This window comes from Neopelma chrysocephalum, unplaced genomic scaffold (assembly GCF_003984885.1).
Source record: "Neopelma chrysocephalum unplaced genomic scaffold, ASM398488v2 Primary Assembly neopelma1_43, whole genome shotgun sequence".
Lineage (NCBI taxonomy): Eukaryota > Metazoa > Chordata > Aves > Passeriformes > Pipridae > Neopelma > Neopelma chrysocephalum.
In genome coordinates this window covers 23587132-23607865 of record NW_020897702.1, presented here as the reverse complement: position 1 = coordinate 23607865, position 20734 = coordinate 23587132, and the positions used below count along the sequence as shown (strand labels likewise).

The 20734-nt window shown below is 41.6% G+C and overlaps 1 protein-coding gene across 3 annotated transcripts in view; it reads right to left on the bottom strand.

Moving 5' to 3' along the window:
• The window catches only part of TEAD4 (TEA domain transcription factor 4), a 52808-nt gene that overhangs the window by 20914 nt on the left and 11160 nt on the right, over positions 1-20734 (bottom strand). For 2 of the 3 annotated variants that reach the window (XM_027677677.1, XM_027677676.1), the window contains exons 3-4: positions 17256-17510; positions 414-478 (exon numbers count right to left, since the gene is read on the bottom strand). In XM_027677677.1, coding sequence (XP_027533478.1) covers positions 414-478; positions 17256-17262 — 72 coding nt within the window. In that variant the 5' untranslated portion in view covers positions 17263-17510. Of the gene's footprint in view, positions 1-413; positions 479-17255; positions 17511-20734 lie in introns of those variants that run through there. The other variant, XM_027677678.1, reaches the window with a different exon arrangement.

The window sequence follows — 20734 nt, the reverse complement described above, 5'->3', positions numbered from 1 at the left end:
TCATTCCCAAATCACAAAGATTCCTCTTTTTCATCTTGTACAACAGGTATTTTCAAAATTAGCATTGCTGAGGGTCTGTCTGGGCTGAACAAAGAGTCTTCATGTAGAGAACCACTGATGTTCATTGAAACATTCGCTTAGTAGACCAAGGAAATAAAATTACACACTGTTTAACAGTAGAAATAAATTGTGGATCACTATGAGGTTGGGAGACGTGAGCGTTATAATCCAATTATAAAATGCCTGAGCTGACTCTTCCCACCACTCTCGTTAACCAGTTCAGGACAAAAACCTCTTTTCAGCAAAGCCAGAAATGAATAACAAGTGAACAGTAAGAGGTTTGCTCTCATTAGCCCTCATAATCTCTAGTAGTCCAAAGAAGCTAATGCTTACAGGGAAAACTGTGCACTTACCTGTTTCCTTGTGCGTGTTTTCCCTGTTCTCAGCTTAATATAGCGGGCAATCAACTCATTTCGGCCTGAAACAGAGAAAAAATGCAAACACAAGTTTAGAAAGCTATGACCCCAGTGAAAAAGATAGATAATTCCATTATATATCTATAGAGATCAGCAGTGGGATGATTCCCTGCCACATTATTTTCTTTCTTAGAAAGGAACTTATTAGTTCACATGGCAGAAGTTGAGTTTTATGAACAGTCTCCCTTAACATCCTTATAGGCAAACTGACAAAGTATGGGTTAGATAATTGGACAAGGAGGTGGACTGACAATTGGCTGAACAGATGGGGTCCTGGTTGACAACAAGCTGACAAGGAGCCAGCAATGCACTCTTATGGCAAATCCTAGTTTGCATAGGAAGATTGTTACCAACAGGTCAAGGGATTTGATTCTTCATCTCTACTCAGCACTATTGAGGCAACATCTGGAATACTCTTGTCCAGTTCTGGTCTCCTCAGCATGAGAAAGATGTGGACATACTGGAGCGAGTCCAGCAAAAATTTTAAAGAGACTGGAGCATCTTTCATATAAGGAGAGGCTGGGAGAACTGGGTCTGTTCAACCTGGAGAAGACTGAGGGGCAGCTTTTAATCAATGTATGCAAGTACCTGGGATGGGAGGAAATAAAAGGAGAAAGGGAACTACCCTCCTCTGAATACTGCCCAGTGATAGGACAAGAACCAAATGGCACAAACTAAAACACATGAAATTCTGTCTAAAAACAAAAAAGAAAAAAAAAAGGAAAACTCCAATCTTTTTTACTATAGTGCTGGTTAAACACTGGCACAGGCTGCCCAAAGAGGTTGCTGTCTTCATCCTAGAAGGATAGTCACAGCCTAGTGGACAGAATCCTGGGCAGCTGGCTGTATCTGTCACTGCTTGAGCAGTAGGGCCGGACCAGGCCACCTGAAGAGATCCCTTCCAACCAAGATGAGTGTGTCATTTTGTGAATCTAAGTACAAGAAAATAAACAACAATGGGGGAGTACATGGAAACAGTTACACAGAATTTATCAGTGTGACATGATACAGTGAACTACAAGTGCTTTCCAGCTCTTGCAGGCAGACTATCCAGGTTCCATACACTGGTTCCCATGTATCAAATCTAAGCAGTCACACATTTTATTCTCTTCCTGGAGATGGAGGAATAAAGAGCAGAAACATAAAGGCAGCAGCTACACATCTGAACTCTAGGCTGGTTCAAGGCAGAAAACATGACTGGAAGAACAGGCTCTGTAAATTAATACATTTGTGGTGACCACACTAGTAGCAATACAGTACCTCAATAAAAAGTTGGGAGTGGGAACTGCAAGGCTGTGAGACATCTTTATATGGCTGCAAATGTTTGCAGAATGAAGCAGGAATTAACTGGGAAGCAAAGCCACAACTATTGTGAAGTTCATAACAAAATTATAAAACTCCAGTGTTGCCTATGGAAAGTTTATGGGTTGAACGGAGAACTTATACATTAGGACATCAGAGACATCAAAAAGCAAGCAGTAAAATCAAATGCAATATTTATTCCAGTGGTTTAATATTCCATGGAAAAGTTGTCACTTGGTTTTATTTTAAACTCTTATTTCACTCAAACCTGAAAAAAATTATGCAAGGGAAGACTCTGTGCTGAAATTGACCACTCAACCTTTCGGGGAAGGGTTGGCAAAGCTCCTAATTCCATCTGTTTCTGAAACAGAAGAATGCAAATGTCCATGACTGCATTTAAGCCATGACTGCATTTAAGCCATGACTGCATTTAAGCCATGACATGAAACATAACCAAAGCACACATAGGGACAGGAAAGCACTTTACATTTACAGATCTTAATGTTTTCCTAATGGTGTCATAACAGCAGCTCCTTATTCCCCGGGAGAAGAAAGAGGTCTGTAGAGAACTTGAGAACTCAGGCTTGAGAACTCAGCTCCAGCTCCTGTATATACAAATTAGGAATTATTTCTGTGCCAGAAACACAATGCCCAGCATGTAACCACTGACCTCTTCAGTTCCCACAGTTTCAGCATTAGCATGGTGACATGCCCAGGAGAGTTTGATGGGAGCAGACGTTATTATGCTACCTTCCACCTGGCTGCTCTTCCAACCCATGTAACCACTTTTACAAAGCCGAGACCAATTACTAGCAACACATATCCACACCACCTTACTCCAGTGCAAACAATATTTATGGCTTTTCAAAGCCTCCATCTGTTAGACGTGGATCCAAGTTGAGAGGTATGAAACAACTGAAGTGATTCTTCTCACACGGATGCCAACATATATGAAATTTCAGAAGTATGGTTTGGCACACATCAGAAGTGGGAAATGTGCAGAACAAAAGAAGATGTTCAAATGTTATTACCTAAAAAGAAACAAGAACGAGAATGTTTGCACACCAAGCGGACCTTTTGAGGGGTAAGGGGAATGAGTTAGTGTAAGAGAGATGAAAAACTAGCCTTGAGAAGAAGTGGATAACAGAGAATTTCAGGCAAACTTTTAAAGGGCACAGATTGGGCTATGGTGAAAATTTGAATATATGGAAACTCTCCAGACATTGGCTTAGTTATGGGTCAGCCTTGAAAAACTAATTTCAATGGATTCTCTATGAGATATAACAAGTGTTAAGGAGTAAATTTAGCTTTGTTGTGTTTCCATGAAAGTAAAAAAATCATACAGACTGAGCAGTCTGACAAGCACTATCCTGCTTCAGCAACAGAGGGCAGAAGGAGCAATCTGTGTGAGAGGATGCCATGAACAGCTCTGTGCCAACCACAGTCAATTCCAGCCATCCCCAAACTGGATGAAAATGACAACCTCAACCAGTCAGAGAAGCACAAGCTACCGTTACTCAAATATATTTTGGAAAGGGCAAGGGCCAGTAGGGACATGAGACACACGAGGAGACACAAAAGGAACCACAAAAGGAGACATGAGGATGCATAGAAGGAAAAATAAAAGATATGTAAAAAGACAAAATTAGAAAAAGGGAGACGTGGTAGGGGACATTGCTGGGGATGTGGCTGGAAAAGTCTTCTTGGAAAGAGGTGCTCCATGACAGAAGTACTCTTTGAGGCAACTGCAGTGCCATGCCAGAGCAGACACAACTCTGAAAGGACTGCAGCCCATTGAAAACCCATGTAGAGAAGAGGAGAAGAAAGAAACAAGGAGCACCAAAAGGGAAAAAGAACTAAACAAAACAACAAAAAAAAAAGCAGGAACTAGCAGAAAGAAACCTTTATTTTACACAGTGATGCCAACCTTCTGCATCACCCAGCACCTCAAAGAATTAAAGAGGGACTAAGTGTTAGAGAGGACAAAACAAGGGAAATAGGGTAGGAAGCAGGGAGCAGAAACAATAATATTGTATTCAAGCCTGGGAAAGTGGGAGGTGTTTCTGTAAGTGTGCATTTAAATGTCTGTCTTTGACAACATCGGCAAAAATCGCAAAGTTCTCTTGGGCCATGTACTTCACTGGAAAAGACTAGTGGGAGGGGAAACTATTGTACAAATTGCAGATTTTAGATGCCAGTTCAGAAATTCTCTAGAAGGAAACTCTCCACAGAGAGCATTTAATTGTAGATCCTCAAATTTTCCAGTTTTAGAATTCACTTTCCACTTGCTACCGATTCTCATACAGTCTTCCTCTTCCACAAGTGTGTCCTCAGTCAGAGAAAAATAGAAAAGTGGCAGGTTATATTAAGCTAATAAAGGTACTGGTAGCACACACAAACCACCACCCCCCCAAACCAATAAACAAACAGATCACTCTACAAAGACATTCATCACAGGGATTACTAAATATAGAACTACGCAAATTGCCAAGCCCAATAAAATGCAACAAGAACACATTAAATTACCATTAATCAAAACTGCAAGAGAAGCAAGTCCTAAATGTCTTTTGTTTTTCTTATCAGAAGTCAGATGCAAGCAGGTATTATGTGGCTGGAAGTCTGTAGGCTCACAGCCTCTGCAAAGCACTTTCTTTGTTTCACAACCCGGGCTGCAGGGTCAGCAACAACTAGCACTCCTCACTTGGCTGGAACAGGCAGAGCTGTCATAAACCGTCAGATGGTTCATTTTTTAGAGCCATGTAAAGTGCCCCTCAGTAATCTGATCATATGTTGTGTTCTTAGAATAACTCCCGCTGAGGTCTGCCACGGTCACCAGAACCTGCCAACAGTTGTGACTCCTCTGTCGAAACCTCGCATTGGGTTTCACGGACCTCTAGCCAACATACCAACTGCAGCACAACACCTTTATCCTCCCTGTAGCCTTCCCCTTGAAAGCATGGCACGAAAAAAAGTAGTAAAGAGATACTCTTTTATGTTCTTTACCTCTCACTCCTAAATTTCCAAGGGCAACAATTTAGCTCTTACTCTGTCTTACACTAAATTGCAAAATTATTTAGGAAGGAGTTGAGAAGTGAATAAGGAGGTTTTTGATTCTCCATTCTACACCTGTGCACCTTTCAGTATAACAGCAGACAAGTGTCTTTCTGTAAGGAAAGGAGATAATCAAGGGAATTCCCATCACCATAGAAAGCATTTCCCAGTCCTACCTCAAAGCTTCATGATGGCTTTCTGTTAGTAAAGGTATATTAGTTTCTCTGCTTCTGGTAAACAATATCTCTTTAAGACTTTTACTTCCTCACACCTGTTGCCAAAGAAAGTAGAACCAAAAGCCTCTCTTCTGTGACGGGTGAGAGCAAAGAACTTAGTGATTTCTGCAAAACCCTTTCAGCAGGAAACTGCATGAAAGAATCTGTGTCTTAGTAGATACTGTATCTTTTCTATATACAAAGCACACATATGCTGCTATCTGTAAGCAGTTCTTTAAGAGAACTACAGAAGCAACTATCCAGCTGTATCCAGTGAAAGGTTTATCAAATTGAGGTCAAGAAAGCCTCTCAACTATCATTTTTATCTCTTTGTGTCACTTGATACTTCACAGGTAGTTAACTGTTAGTTACAATCAACATAAGCATAATGAACTGTGCAAATAAATCTAGACAAAAGAGGGAAGGTAAGGACACCTCATCTTTCCACCAAATGTCAATGTTTCTCTATGTATACAAAGCAAAACTAACTGCCAACCAACTCTTACCAGAAGGACACTTAAGACAAAAGCAGTGTGTGGTTGGTTGCGTGTGCATATGGGGCTATCTGGTCTGCCCCATCCATAACTCCGTGCACAGCCTTACTTTCTATCTCTCATTCCACTGCTTCCTCCTCCCAGCTATGCTAAATGCCTTCCTGGGCATCAACTGTTCCAGAAATAGGGCTAGATGTGTCAGAAAACACATTTTTGTCTTTCTAATGGCTAATTCCATCTTTTCCTCAAGATGCACAGACAACTCTTACTGACATAATTTAAGTTTAATCCTACCTTCATTAGATGTTCCCTTCATCACAAACCAACTTCTCTTACTAAAGCCTTGATGAGAAGATTTTGCTAGGTTCCTGTACTCAGAAGGTAATAAAAGAGCTTAATACCCCATTATGACCATCATACTGTGATCGTTTTCCATGAAAGAGACCATAGAAAACCATCTTACTGCACTGGTCTATCTTATGAAGACATCTCTGAATCTATCAATGCAGAACTTCAGTGCTCAATAGCCAGGTTCAAGTTCCCATAGCAAAGTTACACATACTAGTGAATTAATTTTATATTCAGCTGGGAAAAGCAAATTTCCTCACTCTGATCATTTATTCTATGCTTGAATTGGCTCAGGATTAACCTTTCACAAGAAGATTCTCTGAGTTTATGCAGTCCCTACAGTAAGGGATGAACAATCAAAGAAAGGTGAGCCAGTACTTCTGAAAAAATATCAACAGTCAGATCCCTGAAAACATAATACTGAAGTGATTAGTACCATCACATTGTCAGCTCTTCCCCAACACACCTGTTTTCATCATTGGACTGTGCAAGTTCTAACTCCTTCGTCTTCTAAAATGATAAAGCTGAAGCTTCATTTGCTGGGCAGAATGTGCCAGTCAAGCCCCTCACATGGAGAAATGGTAGTCAGGTGTCTGTCTGAGATCTCCGTCATCTCTGTCTGAGTGAGGTGATCTCTGTCTGAGATCATAAAACTCAGTTGTCTGATTTACCAACTCATCTAAAGACTGCAACCCTCTCTTGTCTAGAAGGCCTTTTGCTGAAAAGATTAGTACTTACTTCTCTTCTTTTTCAATGTATAACCTAAATTCACAGTCAGACATGCAAGAAATGCTACCACCATTTAGAAACCGCTGTTTCTTGATGGTCATTTTAAGACACTTCACACAAGGGTGTATGGCTAGGAGATAACAATTACAGACCCCGCAGGTTGGGGAAGCATCTTATTGGTTCCCAACAAGGAGTGGAGAAAAATGAGAAGTCAGTCACTGCGGGTATACTTACAGCAACAAATTTTTCATGAGCAATACAATCTGAAGAGGTTTCCCTCTCCTTAGCTGGTCATTCCTTATCCATTAACTCCAGTGGGCAGCTCTACCAACTAAATGGAAGAAGGAGAGAGGGGGGCAGAGAGGAAAGACTGGCAAGCACTCTAATTACCAATATCAAAAAATAAGCCTACCCACCCCCATCTGGGTTCTGTTGGTTTTGTTTGGTTTTCCCCCATCAGCCTATTTTTAATTGGATTGGTGAACTAGTTCATTTTGTGGTCACATTTACCACGGCGTTGGCACAACAGAGAGAACAGAGAAAGAATCAGTGCAAAACTTCTTAAACCAGTTTTACCACCAGAGAAACACCAGGAACTGCACTCCACCTAACCCTCACACTCATACAGGCTGGTAAAAAAAATGGGCAAGGCACTTCCTGTGCTTGCATTATTTGTCTAAAGGCTAAACAGCGTTAAAGTGCCTTCTAATTACTGCCCCAAAGGCATATGGAGTTATTCCTTGTAAAGATGAGTTTTAACTAAGGTACAACAATGTATGCAGGCAGCAATCCCTCCCCATCAGTCTAATAGGAAGCTCCAGGCTATGCAGCTCTTCACCACACCTCAGTCTTTTAACAGTAGTTTCGAGTGCATAAATTGAATGTCCTCATCAGCTCTGTTTCCCCACATTATCACCTCAGGCCACAGAAATGTAAGTTAATCCATCCAATAAGTACTCCTCTATCTACACAGTAAGGGCCGCAAAAGCAACAGAGCTCAGACTTGTTCTGGTGCTTCCCAGAATTAAGACTGACAAAAATCCTACTAAAAATGATTAGGTTCAATCTGGTTGGGAAATCCCACGATTACACCAAAGCAGCTGCATATACTAATATGAGTCCTTCATATGCTAGAGTGTATCAGATAACACCTGAAAGAACCAATAACAATCCTACATGGAAAGGCATGTCAAACTAACAGCTTTCAGTGTCTTGGGACACCTGAGAATGACCACCTTATATAGGCACAAAGAATGCTATTGCTTAGGTTCAGAGAAAATGACTGTTGAAGACAGCACTGAAACCAATATTTAACTGTAACAACATTCTCCAGTTCCCATTAGTCCAAGTTCTACATTACAGACCTGGACATCTGCTAAATTCTTCCTTAGATCAATAGATGCCAGCTTCAGTAACTTCCAATAGCTGTAGGGCTTCTGAAAGCAACTCTCAACACCACTTCGGTGATGTCTCCAAGGACAGCAAAAACTTCAGCACCTCTCCTCCTCCTCCTGATTTTGTGGTCAGCTGATTCTGCCAGTACCAATAGTACAGAGTTTCTTGCAGATTTCTGCCCCAAGTGCTAATTTTATGCATGTGCCCAGATGACAGGCTGACCAAGTACTCAAAGTTTCAGCCATGACAGAAATTGGAGCTTTAAGGGGTCTGTGAGATCTATGCAGATGTGCTGCATGACTAGCACAGATCGTGCAGTTCTCAAGGCATCTGGTCTGGTCTGGCTTATTCCTGTGAGGAGTCATGACTGCTTTATTTAACACATTAAACTACACCACAACCCAGTTCCAGTCAAATGACTGCAAATTATGCAGCAGCTTCAAGAAAAGCAAAAGAACCCAGAGACTTTTGGGTTCTTGCATTATATGAATAAATGAATATTGATTTTTTTTAAGTGGAATGGTTGCTACCACACAGCTTCAGGTTCTGCCATCATAATTTAGAGTGCAGTCATTGTCTGTGATTACTTTAAACTATTAAGTTATAGCTTCAGCTTAAACAAATGGCTGGACATTCCTGAAAGAAGTGATTGCCTTTTCCGCAGCCTACGTACCTACCTCTCACCAGACTGTTCCATGGGTCAGTTCAACTCTCTAGTCTGGCAGAAATCTGCCCAGCTCATTTTGCCAACATAGTTTGCTATCAGTTTAGGAAGCTAAAATGCATCCACAAGGAGTCTACTAGAAAGTGAAGCTAGCCTAAAGAGCAGGAGCACAAAACTGGAAGCAGAGCAGAGGAACAAGGAAACAGGAGTGGCAAGTCCTTCTTTTTTTCTGCAGTGAACTGTTAGGTCATCTCACCATTTCTGAAAGAAATATACTCTTGGTCTCAACACAGAACAGTTTTACACCATCCAGACATTAGCAAGAATAGTTCTTAAAGATGTCATGCTCTGTAGCAGGTAAAAATAGAATGTGGACAGCAAAGTCTAGCAGAAACACAGTCTTCATAATTGAATGGCTACCCAGGAACTGGTCTGGATAATAGCTGAATTCTGCCAAGCTCATAAAATTTCCATACAGTGGCTTTGGATATTCCCCCTTCCTGCCCCACTTTCTTCCTGCTCCTAACACTGGCACAATTCTGTTTCACATTCTTTAAACACCTGTTCCCTGACTGAGTTTACAGTGTAAGTCTGTGATAGATAGCTGGGCAACTACGGTTCAGGCAGTGACAGGAGAGCAGGAACAAGAGGATGACAAAACTATTTAAGCTGCAGAGATACCTAAAAACCCATGTGGATCCAAAAGGAAATTTGCAAATATCTAGATGCTTTAACTACCTTCTAAATAAAAGCTGCTGTATCTAAAATAGCCAAAGCACTTTCCCCCAACCTTAGCCATAAAGGATCAGACTAGACATGAACAGTTGAAGTGAGATGGCTTTGCCTCTGGGCCCAGAAGCAGATGAGATCATCTTTGAAGGTCCCTCCCAGCACCATTTTCTACAGTTCTACAACTAAAGATGATGATGCAGCCTTTATATGCAGGAATGCTCATAATCCCCAGTCAAGGTTGAAGGCAACATTGTGCTAAATGCCACACATGCACGTGTGTTTCCCTGTAATACTTGTCAAGCTTAGAAACAGGCCTATGCCTACAGCACTTGCAGTCAACAGCTTGGAGCATTGCTATTGGGTTACCTCATCAAGCATTGGTTACGCTCTTTGCACTCCAGCCCACACACTCCAACCTAAGCTCCTGAAAAGGCATTTGTAATTATTGCACAAAACCACATTCAAGAGGAAAGAAGAGTGATTCTAAAGCCATTTTCTATGAAAACAGTGTCATTTCCTCTTCAAGAAGCCAGACACAGAGCAAGGCTCTGCCTGTACGTGTGCATGGAGTGAGACTGAGAATGCGAAGGAGCACTCAGATGGGTCACAAGTTCAAGGTGACAGCAATGAGGAACAGCTGCTGGCTATGCACCCTTCAGCAGCAGGTGTACCCAGGCCCCAGAGGTTTAAGTCAGCTCTGCCAGTGACCAACAGATTTACAAGACCATCTGTCTGGGCACAAACTGCATACAGCCTTCCCAGTTTTGCTGCCCAGATCTTCACCACACACAGACAATACAGGGTTTGTTATGGACTAGTTAATGAGCAACTGTTTAAACCAATAGACAGTCCTAGTTCTCCTGTGCTCATTATCTGGATCCTACGTGAATGAGAACACTGCTTCTTCTCCTAGCTGTAATATTAGTGTCTTTTTCTGAACAATAAGCTTTCCTCCACTTTGGGGCACTCCTTAAGGTACTAGAACCTGGAATGCTTGTGTTGTCTTATACTGGTTTTGCTTAAGGAATGCCCTTGAAAGAGACTTTAAAAGAGAGCTCATATAATAGGTTTTGCTTACATGCACTGTGTAAATAAGAAAACTCCTTTTTTTCCTATGCCAGGTCTTCACACAATCTGCATATTGACACTTACCAGCTCCCTCTATATATATGCACACCCTTTTTTGAGAAACACTATCAACCTTCTCTACCCAATGCTTGGCTAATCAACAGAAGGCATATTCTGAGAAAGCACTCCTAGTGTTTATCCAGAAGTCTACTGCTTCTGTTTGGGACCTAAGAAAAGGCTTCTGTGTCAATAAACATATCCAGTCTCACAAACATATTCATGTCACAAAAACACAGACAGCATGAATCACAGGACTAATAATTTAGAAAAAAACTGCTGATATTTACAGTCCTAAAGCCACCTAATGCCCACTGTTCTCTTGTCTCCTGGGTAAAACCATAGCACTTCCAATCTGGAATCCACCTCTCATTCATATAAAACACAGATACACATGCGCACACACCCCAATTCCTTGGGACTGGCTGTACAAATACAATCCTAATAGTTTTGTCTGATATAATTTTTAAAGTCCCCAACAACAGCATTTCCATTCCATCCCCTTAGAGATCCCTCAGCACTGAGCACCATGCTGTCTTGAAGTCTTTGCTGATATCCATCCTATATTCTTTCTTTCTCCCCCATTAATCCTAGTCATGCTCACATGTTCCACATAAAATCCCTCTCCCTCCTAAATGTTAACACCCTTCAAATATTTTTAGACTGTTATTATGTGTCCCCCCACCCTCCACCTTTCAGTCATCGCTTAGCCAAGCTATGTATATTTAGCTACTTTAATCTTTCCTCCTAAATCAGTCCCTTCTACTCTCAGAGCTCAATGTTAAGTCTGGTATGCTTGCTGCTCTTCTCAGAACTCACTCCATGTTTTTGAGATCTTTCTGGTAATGTGTTTGCAAAAACCTGTCCAGACAAGAGCTTTACATGCACCTGTTTTAAAGAAAGAAGAAACACAAGTCACTGGACATTATTAATTTTCATTTTCCATGTCTGATTTTGTTCCCAGATTTTTCATTCAATCCATATTTTTAAATATTAATAAACGTTTGGCATAAGAGCAGATTAGCAATTGGTAATATTTGAACCAAATTGTGAAAGAATGCAGTGGGTTTTAAAATGTAAAAGAACGCCATGGCTTTTTAACTAAACTTTTCAGAAAACCACTGGAAGTGCATTAAGTTATCCATAAGAATAGGAGAAGCAAAACAATGACTTGCAACAAGGGAAAAGGCTGACAAATGAAACTGAAACAGTCTCTCAGTTACAAGGCAGATGAGTGGATACATCTACAAAACATAAAGCTGGTTTACTAAATTAGCAATCAATTAAACTGGATGTGTTATCTATAAAGCAAAAAGTTCAGATCAAGTGCCTTTCTGACAATATACCACTACCAATCAACTCTATCTTAGAGAATTATTAACCGTTCGAAATTTAAAAATTAAAAACTCAGAGGAAGAGCCAAAAGGGTAATGCAATGTTGCTAATGAAGGAAGTTACTATAACGATGAAAACTCTGTGGCTGCAGACATACACCTAGAGAAAAATGTAGTACTAAAACAGCACACTTGGTTTTAAGCCTGACAGATTAATATGGGACTACGAACCTGCTAAAAATCGAAAGGGACAGGAAAAAGTGTGTGCCCTTTATTGAAACAACAGAATGAAGCCCCTCAAAATAGTCACAATAATTTTGATAACATGTAGTACACAATAAAATTGCTACTCTATTTATGTTCAGTACTAAGCATGTTAAGGAAAGATGCCACAGTGAGAACTATTAACACTAATAACTGTAACAGCAAGCAGATTCCTTGTTGTTTGGCATTACAAGTGGCAAATTTCTCAATATTCAGGAAATGCTTGGAATTCATAGAAAAATATTTCTTTTTATGTTTGCATGGATAAAAATCAGTTAAACTGACATACAGTTTAACACAAAGAACCCTAAACTCTGCTTACAAAGGAGATAGAATGAAAAACACGACAAACTCCAGCAGAAGTTTAACCTGCTGCAAATGTCTCCAGAAATCTTGCTTCATCTGGTCAACAACAAAGAACTAGAACCACACAAAAGCAAAACTGAAAGACGACTGAGTGAAACAAAACTCTGTTTTTAAGCAACTCCGAAAACATTGCCTACCACCAGAGGGGAGGGCAAAGTCTGCATCCTGACCAATTATCTATGAATCCAAAATGTGTCTATCTTCTGGTGTTTAAAATAGGAAATATTCTTTTTCACCAAAACTGTAGGATAAAGGGCTGTTCTACAGTTCACTAGGTCACAATAATGAAAGGGATAGGAACTTCAGAAGTATCTCTCTGAGGGATGTCATAGCTGAAATATAAATTTTGCGATTACCTGGACCATACACTTCAGTGTCAACTGAGCACATTCTCAGCATGTTCCAACTGCTTTGACTGAAACATCATTAGGTGAGATGCTAAACTACAACATAGAAGAAAGCATTTGAAGACTGACACCTTGAAGGTTTTCATATCCTCCCTCGCATCAAAGTGTTTAGGAACTGGGACAGGCAGTGTACGTTTTATGCTTCTTCAGGCTTATGTGTTTGCTTTTCAGTTCTACTTTTAGTGACTCTGACATTGCGGAAAACATGAAATGATAGCCTATCCCTTTGCAATTAAGGCATTATCCCACAAATTTAGTTAGTTACTTCAGAAGAGCAGTGGCAGGGACCAGCTGTGACATGGCAGCTTTTGGCATCAAACTGACCTGTTATCTCATCTTAATTCACGTTGCAAGTCTTCATGGTCCACTGCCTGCTCCAGGTTTTAACTAGTAACATGGTTGACTATCCTTCTATCACTCAGCCTCTGAGCTTTGGACATCTCTAAGTATTTCCTATCAGCAATGCACAAACAGATGGCACCAGCCTGGGAGATAGATGACTGCTCCCAGCTGTCTGCCCCTCCCTGCTCAGCACAGAAATGGCTGAGCTGTTTGTAAAGCAGCTGCTAAAACTATTTACTCCTTCGGAACAGCAATCTAACAAACAGCCACCAATTCTAGCCATCTTGCAAAAAGGTGCTCCAAGACAGGTGCTTGCGCAGGAGAAGGCAACAATGGACAGTTAAGGCAGTAGCTCATGTCTTCTAAGCTTTTGCTTTCTCTCTTGTAAATCAAGGCCCTAGTAGTGTTTTGTCAAAATAAGTATCACTTTGCAAGTTACTATTTTTAATTTCTCTGTCCTCAGTAGTGCTGGGAAACCTGGTCTATTTAGCACCTCCATGCAAATCTCACAAAGGTACTAAGCTTTTTCCCTCTGTTTTCTCTAGATCAGTACTGAAGATGCCAGGAGATAAACTATCACAGAATTTGGTGTTTAGTATTTCATACAAATACTACAGTTGTTATTTCTCCCATGGAAGAAACATACTTGGAAAAAGTGAACAACACACTTGTAATATCCCTATTTTATTCTAGCAGCAACACATAAAAAAAAAATTATTCTGCAAGACCTTAGTGGTACCAGAAGGCACGAGATCAGTAAGTGCCCCAGACTCACTGCTTCTAATGTCAACACAATGATTAGGAGAAAGGACAGCATTCCATATCACACAAGACAGCTGCTTGTGCCTTAAGCAGGTGGTAAGCAAAGACTGCTGGAGAGGATAAGTGAGGGCTTGCACCTGGAGCTGTGCTGTGGTATGAGCTTATTCAGTCAGGATGTTGCCTCCATGCAGAAATGGAACATGTCTAGGATGGAAAAAGATAATGAAAGGAAAGGCATTGAGACACAGATCATCAATGTACAGAGAAGAGCTTGGCTGACTTTCAGGTGAAGAAGGAACCACATCCACTCAGCAATCAGCAGAGTGTTGTCTGAAGAGCTGTTAACAAGCCAACTTTGAAGAGTCGTGGAAACAGTAGCATGGAGCCTGTGCACAGGCTAAAACACACCTTTCTGTGCATTTTTAAAGGTATTTAAGCAAAACAGTGAAAGTTCTTCATATTGGTTCAGTGCATTTTAGATAGTTCAGAAAACTTTAAACTGACAATAGGTTGCCTCACAACAGGTGAGAAGTATATAAATTGCACATAGAAGAGATACTGGGACCTGGAACATCTTGCCAAAATACTAGTACCACATGAGCCACTTCTTAGTGGGGAAAAAGTGAAATGGTCCCATTTTTCTCAAGGGAAAGGGGCATATACAGTTCTCTGTAACACCTCACCCCTTGGTTCAGCAAGCTCTGTGCAAATCAGTCACAGGGCAGCTAAACAACCATCCCTTCAGAGGCAGGGCCAGCTCCACATCGAGCTTGTTCTGTTCCACCAGCTGGCTTGTAAGCAGTGAAGATGAAATCAGGGACTATATTTATTCTCCCTGCCCGGTCATATCTTTCTATAGATCCCAGGCTGGGCCCTGCTTCCTTGAACAGGATCCTGGAGACTAGTAAGCAAAGGAGGGCATAAATCATTGCCTCGGGTTCTGTCAGAAACACACCGAACCAACCATCCATACTTGGAACAGGTGCACTGAAGGCAAGCAGGGACACTGTCCCATTTGGAGTAGTGGGGGAGGGCTTGCAGAGAAGCTGTTCGTCTCCTGGAGCCTACTCTTAACTTTTCACCCTGCAAGTGGGTTATTTACCTTCTGCAATTCACCAGTCCAGTCAACTAGATGTGTTCTACCAAACACCAGTCCATGCTAGGTCAGGCCCCAGCTAAGTTTCATTGATTTCTGTAGTCCACTGTACTTTGCTTTTGCTCTCACTCATTTCTTTTGTGGTTCATTTCACTCTCTGCTCTGACACATTCACTGCAAAGCTGAAATATTCCAGGGACCATGCAGAATGTTTCGTAAATTAATACAGTCTTAAAACACAACTGTAATTTTTCACCAGTAACTTTAAAAGTCACCCATCGTGAAAAGTAATGCAGACATAGGGCAACAAGGACTGTGTCACTAATTTATGCTTAAAAACCATGGGGTGGACTCTCAAGTTATATTTTAGCTTGAGTAACATTTTAAGCAAGTATTGATGCTGAAAGAAGCAGTCCTACCCTCACCTCAACCATGGCTGCTCATTCCCACTCTCATCGTCCTTGTAAACCCAAGCAGTAGAGCAGCATCCAGATTGAGGTTCACTTTTTTTCCCTTTCTGGCTGTGTCAATTTTAAGCTGGATCACTTCCCTGGTTGATTCCATAGCACAAGCACAAAAATATTTGTGCCAGCATAGAGCAGGAATTGATGTCTGGCTGAGAATACTAACACTTGCTTAGCCTCAGGGTGATCAACGTTGCCCAATATATATTACTCTTTCCAGATACAATGATGTGTGTACCCAGTAAAACCATCCATTGCAGATAAGGCCGTTTAAACAAGGCCCCACCCACAGTCAGAGCAATCTATTTCCTCGGTCAGGGAACAATGGCCTGATGGGTGGACAGAAACATGCAAAATGAGTTGTGAAGTGCTCCATATGAAGCTTCAGGGCATGCATGGAGCATCCCATGATGGGGCCTGCAGAGCCACGCAGATTCCAATGTAGGGGAAAAAAAAAAACTAAACAAGCACTGACTGGGTAGTTAGAGGGCTGCCTTCCATAAGATCCTTGCTACTGCTTTGAGAAACAGTCCACCTTGGGACTTGTAACCAAATACTGGGCACTCTGCCTTTGCTTTGGTTTTTAGTCACAGAAGTACCAGGTGGCTACTTCCAATGCTAAGCTAGAGAATCCAGGCCTGACCAGCTTTTTGTGGACAAAATCGAGAGAAATTTCAACTGTGGAAAAGGTCAAAAATCAAATTCAAAAGCATGTGTACCACCTATACTTGAATTCTGCTACAGCTCCTAGCCAGTGCTCCTCTGCATTCAGGGCTGGGTATCTAGCTAGCTAGATGAGAAGAACCCATGTGAAAGATATTTGTGTCAGGACTATGAGAAAGCAAACTACAACAAAAGGGAGTGGACAGAAAGGTCTGCTTTCTGCCCTTCTTAAGGTCTGAAAAGTGTAGCTACTTAGCAAACCATAGGTGTTCGCACATCAGCAGAGCTATTCAGGGGTTCAGGAGCTGAACTTCTGCCCTGCAGGACCAGAGATGCAGACCTTTACCTGCTCCTACCTCCAGCAAGAAGGGTGGAGACACCAGAGAGAGATACCATAAAAAATACACTTAGCATATCATGAAGCCACTAGATTACAGGTATCTAAAGATTAGTTCAGTAGTATGCCCAATTCTGGGATCTACCTTATTGATAATAATGGCCCATCTTCGCGAACGAAGATTTGGGGAAAGGTCTTTTACCTTTCCAGCCTGCGCAATGGATTTTTTAGGTGAGACACAGCCTGCGCTGAACTGAGCCCACCCTTTAATCCTAAGGTTCATCTGCCGGGGCCAAGCAAGCTTGGACAATGGCAGTGAGGTCCTCAGGACGTAGGTTTGTTTAGAGTGTCCTTCTCATAGATGGATGGCCACACAGGGCTAACGACCTCCATCAGGCCAGGAGACCGCGATTTGAACCCGTGGTCGCAGCAGTGAAAGTCCTGCACGCTAACCACTAGGCCACCAGGGGTCTCACCTTATTGATAGTCCCCTGAAAAAGACATCTGTAACTCTTTCTGATATGTGAATGTTAAAATCTTCACCGATTTTCCAAAATACAACTTAAAGCAACCAACTGCATCAGCTTGGGAACACCTGAGAGAAGGGAATTGTCACTTCGTACAAGACAAGTGGCTTGCATGGGGCAGGCTGCCTGAAGTGTCGTGATGTGCCCTTTCTTTCTCCTTACCATACATCTTGCCTTCGTCTGACAAGATAATCTTCCGCCGTCCACATGGTGGGTAGATGGCTAGCGCTTCCTGGAAGCTCTGCTCGATGTCCGGACTCCACACCCCCTCGGCGTCATTGTCAATGGGTTTATCCAAGGCCTCGCTGCCCCCCGAGTCGTTGCTCCCCTCAGGGGAGGTGGGAGAACTCCACTCGTTGGAGGTAATGGTGCCAGCTAGAAACTCCAAGGTGCCACGTGGAGAAGGAGACTCAGAACCTGTAATGGCAAGCACATCGCATGTCAGTTGCAAGTTTTCCTCTCTAGGAAAATGTGGAGATACTAAAGGAAAAAAAAGTTAAAAAATGTCAGTGGAGAGGTTTTACTTCCAAGTTTACCTTAAACGGTAACTCAACCATGTGCTTGATTTCTATTTATGTTGAGATGAAAATCTTTTCTGACAAAACAGCCTGCTCCAATCTCTCTTTAGCTCATTAACTCTCTGTCACTTCCCAATTCTCCTCAGATGTGTCTTCTTGTCTGTCTTTATCTCCTTATTTCTTTCTCCCTCTGCTGTTATTATCCATGTAACTGTTATTTAACTCTTTGAAGCACACATACAGGGATTCAGTCTGTATGAAAGACTATACAAAATACAGCAGTGATGAATTATCTAGTAATCACTGAGCATGGGAGCACTGGGGTTGAAATCTTCTTAGATACTGTTTCACTGGATCAGAGTTAGCAGTCAGTGTCATTTTTAACACTGACATTTCTTCTCAAGGATCATCTGCGCTTTTAAAAGCCATTCCTGGAGCCTGACAGTTTAATGCAATGTCTCCCAAATCTCAGCACCATATTCTGGCAGGAGCAGAAAGCACCATGAGTAAAGGCATAACAGCACTAGGTTGCAGGTCAAGAACCTAGGTGCTTAGCCTATTTCTACTGCTCACCTTCAGATCGACCTTTGGCAAATTCCTTCATTTCCATCTGCCTCTCTGCCCCCTTATCCTTTACCGGTCCCAGGCTATTAGATTTGCCACTGGGCAGGAGCAGAAATTAGTTTCTCATTGAACCTAAGCAGGCAGCTGCGAGCTCTTGGAAACTACAATAAATTACAGTCTACTTATAAATGCCTACGGTAGAGGCTGAAGCCACTGAGTGGAGCTGATGAAACACTCACTGAGAAAGACTTAAGACCACACAGACACTTCCAGTCAACCATCAGGGAGACAAATGCCTTCTAAAGACACAGATCATTCGTCTTCCTTAATCCCCAAAGCTGTTCGTTTACCATTTTAATAGTTTTGGTTATCTGGGCTACAAAGAATATTCATAAGCCAGCATCTGAGAATCCAGCCAGAGAGTTCAACACTTCCCTGTGTATCAACACTGAGTTGTGTAGCAAGAAAATCAGAATAAAGATTTTTTTTTTTTTCACAAGCAACAGAATCAAGCCTGTACTGAAAAAGAGAGTAAGGAGAGGGCTCTGACATGCCAAGTCTCTACCTCAGAAATATCACATTAAAAATATAAAGGGGGACCCGGGAGAAACTGGAGCATAGTCTATGTCAAAAACTAGATAGAAAATAAAACCGTGCAGTTATGCTATGCCCTGGTTGATAAAGAGGAAAAGCAGGTCCATTTGTTACACTTCAGAAGTTTAAAAATTCAGGAGTCATGGCTCCGGAAACTTTTCTGACATCAACTTTTTTTAAGTCTTTCTTTGGTTTCTTACCTCTTTGTATTTTGTGTTTTACAAAAATCTTCTCCGAGACCATAATGATGAGATTATTTATTTTTTTTAAGAAAAACTGATATTCTTTAGGAATTTTAACATTTCAAGAGCTGAAGCTGTAAAAAGATTTGACCACACTGGCTTTCAGAAGGTTTTTCTGCTCCTTAATGACTTTAGGTGGGAGCAGATGTATATTTTATGTCTCCATAACCCACCAAAAGGTAAGGAAACAAGTTAGACAACACTGGGCCTTTTAGTAATTTCTAGACACATTGTACTGTGCAGCATTTTAACAAGTGCTTCACAAAGACATTCAGAAAACCCAGAATACAACTTATTTCCTGTTAGAGCAGGTGAACCACTCTCCATCCACCCATTTCAGCCCCTATATCAGATTATTTCAATCCTCTTGACCCACAGTATACATTTTCAGAACTCTAAGGAATGAGAAGAAAAAATGAAATGGGAGTTGAGAGGGGCAGGGCAGAAAGGGCAACTCACACTTGGCCTTTACCAATGGGATAGGCATCCCAAGCACCCTGTCAATGGCACCAAAGCAGACAATGTGACTTTAAGAGACCCTGAAATGAAGGGTAGCAGTTGCTTCCTGTACCAAGAATCTACCACGAACACATCACCTTTCACTGACAGATGCTAATAAAACATTATATGGGTATTCAAGAGATTGTCCTGCTGGAGAATTAGTGTTGAGGAGTAAGCTTTCCACGGGGAGACTCTGACAGACAAACAGAAGTTATGTATTCCAAATCTTCTTCTTCTTTTGAAATTTCCCCAGGCATCCCTAGTTCCTAGAGGCTCTCAAAACCCCCTGTAGTTAATGTACATTAAAATCTCCACAAACACAAGGCACAGACTAGTTTTAACTCAGGCTGACAGACTGAGAAACAGAAGGGTTCAGAAAGAATCCTAAGGTGTGACAGCAAGTATATTCATCATACCACCTGCATTGAGAGCTGCAAGTCTCATAACAGCCAGCAGGCTCCACACAAAAGTGAAAACATGCTCTGCCTGCTCAACTATGTGACTCCCATAGCCGTGGTCACTGGAAGCTACTCCTCTGCTGCCAAGCCAAATCTCCTAGCAATGCATACAAGCAGACAAAGTCATCTAGGGAATGAAGGACTATCATGACCATAAAAAGCACCTACTTTGAATCCAGTTATTTTCATCTCCTTAATGTCCATGCTGACACAGAATACCTAGCAGATGATTTTATCATGGCACACTCCTAGGTTGAAACTAAGTAAATATATCTGAAGCACAACTCTCCTCCTCCCATATTCACACCCTAGGAGTCGTTGCCTGATCATTCCATGTTTTACAAGGCTCTGCATCCGCACTAGCACTAAGTGCTTTTGGTGACAAAGGAATCTCTGAGTCCTTTCCATTCCTCCAGAATAACTGGAGGAGAAAACACACTCTCTTCAGTTTAGTGTCAGCTCTCCAGACTCTCTTCTCCAAACATGAAAGAAAAGTTGCACCAACTTGAGCAGATGTCATTTTTACATTCAGGGAAGTCCACTAAGCAAGACACTGAATATGTGAGCTTTCTCTCACATTGGTGTAAATCAAGAGAGATATGGAACATAATAGCAGTGACAAAAGAAATTATATAAATCTTGAAGTGACGAGATATATTTTTTTATGCTTCTTACTTTTTGTGCCTCAACCAGCAATGCTAGTCCTGTCCCAAGCTACAGCTAGGTCAGTAGGAACTGAAAAGTGCTATTGTGGGCAATCCCAA